Here is a 14329-nt window from a genome sequence, read left to right on the forward strand (position 1 = left end):
ACCCTAATTATACGACCATAATTATATATCACGAATTTAACAACACGGCAAAGCGAAATGTTCAGCCTGCTATGGATCCGCCTCCGATGTCTTAACGTTACACCTACCATTTTTCTTTCAATAGCTCGCTGCGTTGTCCGTAACTTAAGTGAACCCTCTTCATTAGCCTCCACATTTCTGCCCCTTAGATGAGTACTGGTAAGATGCAGCTGATGTATTGTTTTCTCTCGACGGATATTGGTAAACTGCCATTCATGATCTGCTGGCTTTCGGCAGCAGGATTCCCTATGTCGCTCTCGACTGCGATTATTGCCGAGGCCCTGATACGGATGACATTACCGACAAAATCACTCATCCTGTTCAAATTAGGTTGTTTGCCGACGATTGTGTTTTGTTTAAAGAAGTTAAAGTTGAAGGCGACCAGATTTTATTTAATTATAACCTACAGAATGTTAGTGAATGGTGATTTAAATGGGGGATGGAACTAAAAGCTTACACGACAGTATTTATTTATGCGGATCACTAATAAAAGAAACAGTCATTCCTTCTCATATAATCTTCCCACTAGGCACCTTTCAGAACTCAAAGAATATAAGTACCTAGGAGTAACACTAACGAATAATCTTAGTTGGAATAAACATATCGAAACCGTATACTCTTCTTCGCTTCGCAATCTCTGTTTTCTTAGGCACAAGTTAAAGGGATTGTCATATTAAACCATGACTAGACCAAAACTTGAGTATACATGCACTGTTTGGGATCCTCACACAAAGACTAACATTAATTCCCTTGAAAGAATTCAGCGCAAAGCTGCTTGGTTTATATTTTCTAAATATCGCGCCACTGACTCACCATCTGCTCTGTTGCTTCAACATAATATACAGTTCCTTGAAGCTCAGCGTAGAATACTAAGGTTAAGATTTCTCTTTCTATTGAAAAATACCAAACTGTCAATGGCTCCGATTTGTGTCTCTAACCGATAACGTCCAGGTCAACAAGAAACAGGCACACTGAATCGTTAAAACCTTACTTTGCCAGAACTAACATATTCAAATTTTCTTTTTTTCCCCTCACCATTACCGAGTGGAATCAGCTACCACCATCATCAAGAGTTTACATTGATGCCATTGAACAGGCCGTTCATTGAATTGTTTTTGTTTCATGATTTGCCTAGTACTTCTGTTTTGTACTTTTTGTATTGTGCTTATTGTGCCCCTCCTGCCAGGGCCCTTCACTGGGTCTGCAGTATGCTCTAAATAAATAAATAAATGAAGACCGGTACTCCAAGTATGAGGGTGGCGAGTGAACGTGAAACGTTCGGGCCGGTGGTGGTGCCTTATGTGGATAATGTGTCTCATCACCTCAAGACAATCAAGACATTTATTGGAAATTGAGGCCTCAACTGCCGCAATTTTCAATAAACGCCCGTTGAAGTTTGGCCTCGTCCCGTCCTGTCTCTTCTCTCGTGATCGTCCTTTTTGCGCACTTACCTTCCCAGAGTCAAGGAGTCAAGACAGTTGCAGGCAGGCATGGCGTCCCTCTGGCGTTTTCTGCGTCAAATAAACTGGCAAAGTTTGATAGTGCGGTGATAGAAGGAGCGGCTGCCTAATCAGGCACGGAACATCAGACATCCCTTGCGCCACCGGGATGGCATATGTTTTGCCTGTTTCATGTAGAAAGACGTACAGTGTTTGTAAAACTTTAGAGCCCAGGGGGTTCACTTCCAAGCTTGATACTGGGACTCCAGGGGCATTCGTGGAAGTTCTACCTATTGCACGAGGCAGTACCAGAAATCTTCTCATGCCCAGGAAGTTTGGAGCGCTAGAGATCCATTAAGAACGACACTGTGTGGCTCAAAAGAAAACCCCCTGGGCTCCAAACTTTTGACAAAGGCTGTACATCGGGCAGACAGGGCGGTGCATAAATGAGTGACTCAGGGAGCATGCGAACAAAGTTAAGAACAACACTGACAAAGGTGCACAGATTTTGGCCCACCTTAATACTTGCCCCAATTGTGCACCGCGATTTCACGAGACAGATTTTTGGCAAAAGCAAAAACGAACACGCGCGGCTCGAATTGGAAGCTAACCACATTAAGGAAAAAGCCGAAGAGTGCATCAGTCATACGGCCGCATCTCTGAACGCTGCTGAATTCAATTTTTTGCTCTCGCGTCTGCGTTAACAACCTTTAGCATGACTGTGTGTGTTTGCAGATCGTGTTTGAGCGTGCGTGGTCAGATGTATAAGTTTGAGTTCTTATGAAGCAAAAACCAGCTGTGAGTAGCGCATGTCACATCGTTGTGGATAGTCCCGTGTGTGCGCAACCTTCAGCTTAACAGAAACATCTACCAGGTAGGCCCAACCGAAGTTTTATTGATTACCAAAGGGAACCTGCTATCCCATTCTTATTCTTCTAGTTATTTCCCTCTCATGATCCGGATCTGCGGTCACTACCTGCCCGAAGTAGACATATTCTCTTACTACTTCCAGCACCTCGCTACCAACTGCGAACTGCTGTTCCCTTGCTAGGTTGTTGAACATTACTTTGGTTTTCTGCATGTTAATTCTTAGCCCCACCGTTCTGCTCTGCCTGTCTAACTGGTTGATCATGCTTTGCAGTTCTTGTCCTGAGTGGCTTAGCAAGGCAATGTCATCAGCAAATCGCAAATTACTCAGGTATTCTCTATTAACTCTTATCCCCAACTGTTCCAATTTCATGTCCCGGAATACCTCCTGTAAACAGCCAGTGAATAGCATAGGCGAAGACGTGTCTCCCTGCGTGACATCCTTCTTTATTAGAATTTTATTGCTGACTTTATGGATAACTATGGTAGCTGAGCAATTTTTATAAACATTTTCCAATATTTTCGCATAACACTCTTCTACACCTTGATTCCGCAATGCCTGTATGAGAGCTGAAGTTTCCACTAAGTCAAATGCTTTCTCGTAATCAATGAACGCTATATAAAGCGGCCAGTTTTATTATGCGCATTTCTCTGTCAGCTGATTAATAATCTGAATAGGGTCTATCGTCGAGTGTCGTTTGCGAAATCTTGCCTGATATGTGGGTCCAATCTGAAGGGCACTGATTCTCAATTGCGTAATATAATCTGTTGCCCTAGAATCGGGAATAGAAAGATGATTGGTTATTTCAGGTAATTATTTTTTATTTGCACTCTGTCACTTAAATAATCTCCGCCTTGGTCTACAAACCGCATACACAGCTCCGCACGGATGCATCTTTCACGACTCTCGGAGGAAAGTTTGTATGAAGTAATTTTGAACAGCCGGTATACAGTAAGGTTTCCACCTTACGACGTGAGGCCCCTTAGTAGCCAGCTGTAGATATTAAAATAAAGCTGAGTCCGTCCAATAAAAATCATGTTTTATTGTTAAAATATTAAAAGGAAAGCAGTAATACATACTTATAGTAAGGCATCCAGCTGAGAAGCTGAACTTTCATTTTATTAGCAGCCAATGAGCTTTCATAATTTAGGCATCGACTCTATCGAATTGAATTGCGTATACAAATGCTTTGCACCCATAATTTTCCTGAAGAGAGAAATTGCTTGCACTGTGTGGTTACGATTCAGCTTGCATTCTGAGCGCACTTAGCTGTACATTCATGAGGTATGATTTAGAACCAGCTCGCTTGCTTATAATGGTGCAAGGTCAGCCATGATGGCACTAATCCTTCACTTAACTAATGGCATGCTTCAATCGGCTTGAGATTCGTGGCGTATAAACTGAACAATGGAAAATAAACAAGCTCCTCCGAATAACAAAAAAAAGATACGGTGAGTCCTAAATATTAACAAAGCCTTTGTTGTTGCAGTTCATATACTCGTACACAGCGTTCTTCAAAAGGCTTCCCTTTGTTGGAGATGCAGCGGTTAGGCTCGGAAGCATAAGTTTAGAGTTGTGAACGAAAGTTTTCGGGATGTCGATTAGAAAAAATAGCAATCTGTTTCTTCATTACCTGAGAAGCCGGCTTGCTGAAAACCTTAGGAATATGTCGGAAAATGCATGTTCCAGCCAAGGGAACGAATATTTTCTTTGTAGCCAGGAAAAGTAGACATCTGTATTTTGCCAGAAGTCTCCATTCTGCTAAATATTGGCTCATGGCCTACGCATACGTTGAGAAATACCATTGATATTGCAATCGCTAAAAGGAAAAGCAGTGAGATAGGCGGGTAAAATACCGGTTTTCATCCCTACTTTTCATGAGCGGACTGTAGTTGCAAATATCTTTTTGCCCAACAGAAACCTTATTTGTGGAGAAAAGTATGTCTAGGTACTCAGCTAACACGACTGCACAGCGGCATTGATGGAGTGCCTCGAATAAAGGCCGAGTCGAAAAATGCGGACAGCATAGTAGCATGGTCGCCACCAGTATAAACAAACTCATCAAAACCTGGTCAGTTTGCATCAGGTGGCCAGTATTGCGTCCAGCAAAATGGGGCGGGATTTGGAGACCACGATAATCGAGACGTGGAACGGTACATGGAAGCTTTACTACAGGAATGCAAGCAGTGGTGCTTATTTTATAACGGAGTAATTACTCATTGACATCCACCCGAGCGCAGCCATACGGCTACAAAGGAAAGCTATACAGCCTTCTCAGAAACTTTGTAGTTAAAGAAAAATTCGTCCTGGTCCGGGGTTCGAACCCGGGACTACCACTTTACCGGAGCAGTCGCTCTACCAATTGAGCTAACGGGGACGGCAAGCTTATATTAGGGCGAGAGCGAATTGATCAATAACTCGAAGTGGAAACAGTGTTGGTCAAATGTTTAGGGAAATCCCCCAAGGTGGAGTAGATTTGTAATAAGGGAGTAATTACTCATTGACGTCCACCCGAGCGCAGCCATACGGCTACAAAGGAAAGCTATACAGCTTTCTCAGAAACTTCGTAGTTTAAGAAAAATTCGTCCTGGACCAGGGTTCGAACCCGGGACCACCGCTTCACCGGAGAAGTCGCTCTACCAATTGAGCTAACCGGGACGGCAAGCTTATGGTAGGGCGAGTGCGAATTGATCAATAACTCGAAGTGGAAACAGTGTTGGTCAAATGTTTAGGGGAATCCCCCAAGGTGGAGTAGATTTGTAATAAGGGAGTAATTACTCATTGGCATCCACCTGAGCGCAGCCAACACTGTTGACCAACACTAAAAAAAGGCTAAAAAAAGTTGGAGCAAGGTAGGAGGTGAAAGTGTTTTTCCCTGCAACAAACAAGCTAAGCAGATTATGTGGTGCCGTGCGCAATAAATTAGAACATAGTGATGAAAAAGCGAGGAATAGGTGCCTGATTTCCCGCAGAAAACCGCTCGCTGAGTGCGACATCGGAGTTGTGTACTCCATACCGCTTTCTTGCGGCGAAAGTACACCGGCCAGACAGGCCGATGTATTAAGGAGTGTTTGTTCGAACATCGCAGATCGGTGAAAAAAGGAGCGGGGTCGACCAACTTGGCTTTGCATTGCAAACAGTGCAATGAATGCTTCCCCACTTTGATTAGACGAGTGTCCTGTTTAATCACCCTGATCTGATTTGTAGGGAGCTGGTGGAGGCCTATATGGTCACGGAGGAACCAGATGAGTGCGTTGCATCAGAATTTATCAATTTGGTAGATAAGGAGTTAGTCTTTCTTGGCAACTGTGTGAGGTCCAGAAGATAGGGGAATGCAGTATACTATGAAAGATAGTCTCCTAGTTTCGTTGAAAAAGATGCCATAAAAAGGTGCCATGACTCGTCTATGATGTGCATGCTCAAATTGGTTCTTCAGGTTTACTCATTGTTCTTCGTTTTTTTTTTAGTTGTCTACTATGTCCACCACCTTTGTAGTCTTTTCCGAGAATAAAATAACCAGTTATTAGAGCTCGTGTCGTCTCCTCTCTCCCTTTTGTCGTGTTTTCTGCGCTGTTTAAGCATTGTTGAGATCGGCGTCAGCGGGTCTCACTTGGAAGCAGCCAGCACACATGTTTCTACTGGGTGGCTCCGGGCAACTCGATGGTGGTTGCCCCAGGCGTGCCGTCATGGACAACCCGGAGAGGACTCAGGTGACTGCTGATTCCAATTACCGAACCCTGCCCAGTCGGAGTGCAGAACCAAAAAGAAGGGGCTGAAGTTTGAGCAAAACCAGACAACCTTTCCGAAGTCTCTTGACGTGTCGAACGGGGCGAGACGGACGTTATCTGCCTCAATTGCCGTGACCGTGCCGGGGAACAAAGGGCCTCATTTCCTATGCCTCTTTGGCGTGCCGAACACCGCGACGAGCTGGCGGGCATCATCCCCGACACTCGCGAACATCTGCAAGGGCGAACCACCACTTTCCGGCCTTTCTGTGACCTCGCGTTCCGGCCTTGAGCGGTGGGGGTTATCTGATGAAGAGCAGATTTCGGTGACCCGCGCAAACCTTCGGCTGGCCAGAACCAATCACCTACCGCAGTCGACGCTACCTCGACGGCAACCTTCTTTCCCTCGAACTCAACACGTGACGGGGGCGTGACCATAAGTGCGCACAAGTGAAAGCTCTAGGCCTCTCCCTCTCCGGCGTGGGCGTCCTCAACCTAGGGAATTTAGGGAACGAGAACGGTGTAAAACTCGACAACGAATGCGGCAGAGTCGTCCCACTTCTGATCACTTTGCTTGTAAAAATGTAAATATACCCACTCGTAATCTTCCTCCCATCACCCAACTCATTGGCTTGATGGCACTCCTGTCCTGGTGGTGGGAACGGGTGTCGAAGCTTGACCGCGGTTCCGTCAAGGAACAGCAGCGGCAGCAGCTAGCAGCGACTCCGAACCCATCATCGCCAACAGCATCAAGGACAGATTAAACGACGTTGACCTTTCCGGTTTGCCGTAATGCCCTAAGCGCGGCAACCGCAAGGGGTCATAACCGAATGTGTTATAGGGAGGTGCCTGATTGACCCGTGCAGAAGGGGAATCGTGGGTCCGTTTACTTTATTTTCGGTACGTTTTAACCTAGACGTGCAATCCTGCTCTTCTCCCGAGTGCTTGCCTGTGTGCCGACATGCTCCTCGCCCTGGGCGGTCTTCTCACGCAGCAGTCTGTTCCTTGATGACAGCGCACAAAAGCGCAGTATCGTTGTTAGTGTTAGCACCTGTTAAAATGGTAAATACCAGCGCTCAGGAACGGCCCAAGCAAGAGATAGAACACGTTTCGGATTTCCCGTTCTAGGGATTCAGGCTTCTTCGTTGCATATGCGAAGGCTCTGAGCTTAATACTCTGATTTAATTTATTTTGGCTTGCCGTTAGGGTTCAGTGTAACTTAAATAGAATAAATTGGCTTACATGGCCGCAGTGTGCCTCAGAAAGCGGTTGGTATTTTGTAGAAAGGAAAGGCGCAGTAACTGTCTTACTTATGGTGGACCCGTCGTGAGCGAAGTGGGTGAAGGAATGGAGGATTATGAAAGTCGGAATATAGAAAAGGGTGCCGTAGTGGCGGGCTTTGTATCACTTTCAACCGCTTGGTTTTTCAGCAGTAGAACGCATTACCCACTGAGCCATCGCGGCGGGTTTGTTTAAATATTTGCAGAAATGCATTCCTGGCCTCCTCCTTACGCCTTATCAATGCCGCGAAATTTCTTTGGATTTTGGTGTTCCCGGTGGTTCGGGGTAGCATGTGTCCTATGCGAAATGTCGGGTGGTGCTAAAACTTGCAAAAAAACAAACAAAATACGAACAAGGAGTTCCACATAGAAAACGTTCCATCAAACAAGACTCGGGAGAATGAATAGTCTCGCAACCTCGTGCAAGTTGTCAGCTCACTACATTTCAGCATCAGTAGGTTTCAGAGAAGCAACGAATTGATCTATTTTTCTTCCTATTACCTTTGCAGTCAAAAGATCGAGAGAGCCAACGAAAACTTTGTTTCAGCTTGACAGATAATGCAGTGAAATACAAGGAATGCTTCGCACTCAATCATGGTGGAAAGTAGCGATTTATGTCCTACAATGTAATCTCTAAGACACGCAAACATGCGCTGCAACTTTTGTCTCAACAAGCTGATGTTAACGTGCTTGCATCAAATTTTCGCATATAGGAATACAACTTCTATCAGCGCTAGGAATTGTCGGAAATGAATAGAGGAAAAAAGATGCAAGCAACATTTTCTCCGTGATTATATTTGCGTAACTTTGACTTTTTTTTTAAATTTTCGCAATGGAAGCGACAATTTTGACACAATGTCTAGGGACACCAAGACGAGCGACACAACTATGAACAGAAGGAGAAGTTGCCTTGAACTGTTTTATCCTTCAAGCGGAAGAAGCTTTTGAACGACTGGGGGTAGGTGGGCACACCCTGTTATGGATGCTGTGATATGAGATAGGCGCGTTTTTTCTTTGTGAGTTTGATCGATGGGCTCCTCACATAGTCTTCTCTTTTCATTGTCGTCATCGTAAAAGCTTCAATTATTTATCTGGCATAAGAGCCATAACTGTCTGCGCCCACCCTTCACGGTTCGTACGAAATCTCTTCCCGCCTGAAAAATAAAACAATAGAATGCAAGTTCACGCTCTGTTTTTTGCCTCTGTGTCCCAGGTCATTCCGTCAAAGTTAGCGCTTCGATTGGGAAATGCTATACAAACGATCCTAATCCTCGGTTTATTAAAGTAGCTTTGACATCAGAAAGCAAATCATACATCACCTTAAAAATACTTTGGAAGAGAAGTGTAGCACCGCTTTTTGGCATCCGCTTCCTCTTTGAGTAAAACCTAGCCTATACAATCGCGCTTTCGCCGCCTTACATTAAAAATAAAACTTGGGTGGTTGGACACATCACTTACCGCTGAGATGACATTTCCTTGAGGCACATTTACCGCGTGCAGACGTCGCCAAAATTTAACAAAGAGTTTTTTACTCTCTTTGAGTACTTTATTGTTTGCAGTCACTGTCACACACCGCAGCGCGGTCACGAACCTTCGCACACTAATTTATTGTGCACGTGCGGCCATATAGAACAGGGCAAAGGTCAGATATTGAAGCTCGGATTCTCTTAGTGAATGTTGCTTCTAACACATCTCCTAACAGAATGCATTTCGGAAAAGCATGCATGTCAGTGGAATCGGTTACACTCTCTTAGTTTAGGTTTTTTGATTATGCAAGTGCTTATTGTTTGCTCTAATGTGCTCATTTTACTAAATTCATTTATCGTCAGTTTTAATTACAACTCTGACAAAGAAGTGAATGCTTTAATTTGCAATCAAAGGAAAATTATTGAGGCCTTCTTTACGACATTCGTAAAGAATAAAATGTGATAGCGTTTTAAAGTTGTCCCAGCCCCAAATATTCCTAAGCACCCCCAAATTTCGAAATTAGGCCCAACGTAGATAATACTTGCGAGTATGTTTTTGCAGGCTAGTTGGTGCTTAAGCATTGTGGGTTTTTTGCGCAAAAGACACGACACAAAAGAAACGAGGTAGACAGGACAAGCGCTTGTTGTTAGTAAGCGCTTGTCCTGTCTACCTCGTTTCTTTTGTGTCGTGTCTTTTGCGCAAAAAACCCAGAATGAGTAGATAATACACTCAGTTTTACCGGTGGAGATTAGATTGTGGATCAAGGCAGATTAGTAGTGTTCATTAGGGGGAATAAAGTGGATTACATGGAATTAGTGGGTGTTTAAGGTTGTTTAGTGTTGATTAGTGAGTGCATTAAGGTGGAAGAGTGGGTTGGGTTAGTATAATCTAATATGGTACTAATTCAATGAAAGTACTCGAATATTATGGTCCTCAGATTCTCAAATTTGATTGTGATTATGACGCCACAAGCCTCCCGACCAATCAGGGAGTTTCGTTATGGAGAAATCCAGTGGTTTTTGCAAGACTACTGCCTAAATGCCATCACTTCAAAAATCTTGTTCGAAAATAACCCTCCTTCCGCATCAACAGGACTTCACCCCCTTCCCCCTTTTGCCATGACGGCGCAGATCTGGACATATGTCTGAGTTGAGCTATGCGCGAAGGATGTATAAATCACTGACGCTGCAGAAAACAGAGGTTGTTTATTCTTCTTCCCGGCATTGATATACGACAGCGAGCTAGGAGAAAAAGTGGCTGATCGGATGCAGTGAACCGCATAAAAGCTCACTAGCAGGCGACCCGATTCGTGAGCAGAGTGGCGCGCGGGGGTGATAATGGCAGCAAAACAGTTGATCCTGTCCGCGGTGCTTGTGGCGGTCCTCTTACCTGGCTCACTTGGTAGCAGCCAGAAATTCATCGAAAACAATCCGGCGCTTGGCATTTACCAGAATGAGGGAAACGTGAGTGTGCTGACTTCCAGAACATGTTTATACTTTCTTCATTGTACTTCACAAGCACTTCATTCACACACTACGTAGAAAGTGCTTTAATTCGCATGCAGTGCAACTGGCGAGCAGCATATTCCTGCGTTAAAAGTTGAATCAACAAACCTTTAGACGATGCCCATCGTAACAAGCTGTTAGTGGTGCTGATTGGTGCATCAACTTGTGGGGAAAAAAATCGCTTGCTCGAGACAGTGGAGAGGGGGGGGGGCTCGACGCTGACTCACAAATATTGGATTGCATGTTCGTTAGCTATGTATTTCTCTTTCTTAAAGGAAAGGGTAGATATGCAGAAACACAGAAAACCACTGCAAATGCCGCAAGTGGTAAAAGATTATGTCGTATCACACAGATATTCAATTTCTGTACCAAGAAGTGCGAATTAAGGTAAGGTTAAAGAGTGACACATCGGTCAGTAGACCGCCAATCGCGCTTCATAACACAAAAATTAAATATTTGTGTGATATGGCGTGATATTTTACTATTTGTTACCTTTTTGTGTTTTTGTTTGTTTTTTCGTATCTTCTCTTTCCTACGAAGGCGAAATGTACAACGGAGAAAGGCGCAATAAAATGCTGTTCTCAGCGGCGCGTCCCCACTCTACTTTTCGTGTAAGTGCTGTTTTTCGCAGCAAGACCTGCTGTAAGCGCTTAGAAAATTCAACAGGCCTGGTACCATGGTCTTGTTGTACGTGATTAATCCAACAACTCAATTTCAAGGGAATCATTATTTGTCTGCACAGAGCGCTATTGGCTCCAATTAACTTTAAAGAACACCGCCGTGAAATCACAGAGACCTTTGCGTGGAAACGAATGCTAAGACCGATACCGATATTTGCGCGAGAAATATGTTAGTGCATGAAAAATTTTCGCTGAGCGGCATGGGAACCCAAGTCGAAGCCGAGCGAGTAGGTTGCCAGACACCTGAATCACCTCAAACGCTCTTTCATCTCAGCGCGCAAGTGTTTGCGCAGGGAAGTACCATGTAAGTCTTTGTCAAAAGTAACCAGGCTGCATGGTTTGCTTCTAGCTTGCATAGTGGAGCCCTTGTGGCTTTCCTAAAGATCAAAACGTGTTGGAAGGTAAGAAGACTCCCAGTCCTTACCTTTAACGACCATTTCAGTTTCAGGGAAGCTGTAAGGGCTCCACTGTACGAGCTAGAAGCAAACTATGCAGCCTGGTTACTTTTGACAAAAACGTACGCAGCATAAGCACGCGGCAGTTATACTTCTTAGAGACTAGATTGGTGCAATGATAACACATGCGACCGTAGATCTGGGGCGAGCAGAGAAGCAGCAGTAGGACAGTATATTTTGGGACAAAATTTACTAGCTCGTACTGGGCGAGAAGGTTAAAGACAGTGTGCCTAGACAACATCATCATTTACATCAGCAGCAACTTCTTCAAATATTCAATCGCAAGCACATGTAAAAGAATACGCGAAACAAAATTTCATAAAAAATTAGAGGTCAAACACATACGAAACATGTATGTAAAGTCCAGTGCTCGACTTTATCGCCAATGGCACTTGTATGGGTTAACCCAAGAAATTAGAACAAGGGTCTAGATTATCGAGCATGTTCTAATCGAAAGAGGGCAGCAGTGGTGCAGGTTCGCAACGTGCAGGTTATCCTACCAAATGAACAGCGCTGGCGGCCGCAACGACAAAGTTCCACCATAAGCCCACGTACTGCGCCATTTGAGGAGTTAAGTTATTTTTGGTAAAGACCACGAGCACGTGAACGCAAGCGCGACAAAACAAACTAACGTGTGAGCTTGCAAAACGGTATGGAAGATGGCGTTCGAAATGCCAGCTAGGCATCTCAAGTTCGCCCCCGGCGATGTGTTAAGGAACCACGTCTAGTCTAGCGTAATCCCAGCGCACCCACCGTTCCGGCGTGAGCGTTTTTGAGATTTGGCCGTGATGCAAGTATTGCTTTACGATAGAGAAGACACCTTCTTTGATATCTTGTCAGCAAGGCTAAATGTTGGCACAGAAAAATATGAGACCCTCCACCCCCCCCCCTCTGAACATTACTGGCAGGATGTAGCATAAAAAAAATAACATCTTAAGTTTTTTTTTCTATTTCAAGGTATGTAAATGTATGTAACAAGGTATGTAAGGTATGTAATACCCCTTTTAAGGGGCCTTTAAGGTAATAAAATGAAATGAAATGAAATGTGGTGCCAAATTTCTTGTGTTTTGCTTTGTTCTCAGTGTAAAGTTTTTCAGAAACTATAACTATGGTAAATAAAGATAGATGAAGCGCCCAAAGGTAGTGTAACTTCAATGCTCAATAACTGTAGTACATTGTGTCCTTTGCAGTGCTTCCCGTTGCAAGATGTCTGGTACATAATGTACCGTAATTTTGAAGAGGACCCGTACTTTGGAGGCGATGCAAAGTGCATGGTGATCACCCAGACAAGTGGTTTTGGCAGTGAGACTGGCTTATTCAAGGTGGAATACGGTGGAAACCAAGTTAAGTAAGTAATAAGAATGAGCTGTTGCTCGTGTGAGGACAGAGTGAACTGCGGCTACTACGCTTTCAACCCAATAGAAATTCTGGAGCAATTCTGGATTTGTTACACGTACAATCAGGGACAAAAAAGGTGTACTCCACTTGGCGGGAGCCGGAACCATTGAAAACTGGGCCATTTTGGCGAGCTAAAGTACGAAACACTGAATTGAGCCAAGCGACATGCCTGCTGATAATAAAGATCATGCATTGTCTGTCTGGATCCCAGGTGCCGCTTGTAAATAGCGTTGCAACGCAGTTTTTCGGTGCTCCGGATCTCGCCGCGTGGAGTATACCACTTTTGTACAAAATAGTACATAAACGTGTGCACAGCGAACAGCCAGTGATTTCTGGAAGTGTGGTAGAGTTCGCAGTGCCTGCTTGCTTCAAAAGAAATAAGCTGTTCTGCTGGCACTGAGAGGGTGTTCAATTCTAGCTAGCGAACACAATAAGAAATGCTTCCAAGAGCAGTGAGGTTTGCACTGTAAATTGAACGCGTAAAAAGACCCGGAATAAACTTAATGCCGAACTAAAACGAGCTAAGCTGGCATATTATCACCAGTTATTTGCTAATGCTTCAGGCAAACAGCCAGACGTAGCCTGGAAAATATTAAACAAAGTCTTGGGCCTCTACCGCTCCGACTTTAACCCTGACAAGATCCCTGTGGACGGCCACGAATTTACCGGCAAGTCCCTTGCTGAATATTTCAACAGGCATTTCGTCACAATTGCTGCAACGATACAGACGGTGCCGCCAGACAAAGAACCAGAACAAGATGTAGAGTTTAGCCCCACAAATAGTTTTTTTATTGAACCATCAGACGAAACCGAAGTGCACAGAACTTTCAATAATCGAACGAATAGTGCTGCATCGCACGGCGATAACTTACAGATTAAGGCGATAAAACATGCGTCAGATTTTCTTCTTCCCGTGCTAGTGCACGGATACAACCTGATCTTTCAAACTGGCGTATTTCCAAGCGAAATGAAGCGTTCCAGAGTTTCCGTCATCTACAAAGGTGGTGATAAAAATACGGGGGCAAATTATTGACCAGTAAGCATTATTCCAATCTTCTCCAAAGGACTGTAAAAAATCATGTTTTCTCGTCTTATGAAATTTTTTTCGGTAAAAAATGTCTTCAGTGAAGACTTGCATGGCTTCAGAGCCGGGAGATCAACCGAAACTGCTCTCGTAACCCTGAAAGAGTATGTACTACATAACATCAATCAGAACTACTTTAATTTAGGTCTTTTTGTAGATTTCACGAAGGCTTTCGATTGTTTGAGTCATAAAATCCTCATAGATAAACTGTCCCGGTACGAAGTTCGTGGTATTCCTCTAGAATTGATTAAATCGTACTTATGCAGCAGAACACAGATGGTATGCCTGGGAAATCACCGATCAAGTTTTCTACCCATTAATAAAGGTGTCCCACTAGGAAGCCTCTCCTGTTTAATGTTTTTGTTAACGACATTGTCCTCATTGACAGA

At 44.1% G+C, this 14329-nt stretch overlaps 1 protein-coding gene across 1 annotated transcript; it reads left to right on the forward strand.

Annotated features, from left to right (window-relative positions):
* Positions 1-10155: 10155 nt before the first annotated feature.
* On the forward strand, positions 10156-12810 carry LOC149347041 (uncharacterized). The gene is made up of 2 exons (XM_089541471.1): positions 10156-10281; positions 12649-12810. Exons 1-2 carry the CDS (start codon positions 10156-10158, stop codon positions 12808-12810), a joined length of 288 nt encoding a protein of 95 aa, XP_089397597.1.
* Positions 12811-14329: the final 1519 nt, after the last annotated feature.

The sequence above is a fragment of the Amblyomma mixtum genome, chromosome 4 (genome assembly GCF_055824585.1).
Source record: "Amblyomma mixtum isolate Tamu chromosome 4, ASM5582458v1, whole genome shotgun sequence".
In the NCBI taxonomy this organism is placed as follows: Eukaryota; Metazoa; Arthropoda; class Arachnida; order Ixodida; family Ixodidae; genus Amblyomma; species Amblyomma mixtum.

Coding starts and splice junctions, on each gene's coding strand:
- LOC149347041 (XM_089541471.1), top strand. CDS start 10,156: ATGGCAGCAAAACAGTTGATCCTGTCCGCGGTGCTTGTGGCGGTCCTC. Junction 10,282..12,648: donor TTTACCAGAATGAGGGAAAC/GTGAGTGTGCTG, acceptor TGTCCTTTGCAG/TGCTTCCCGTTGCAAGATGT.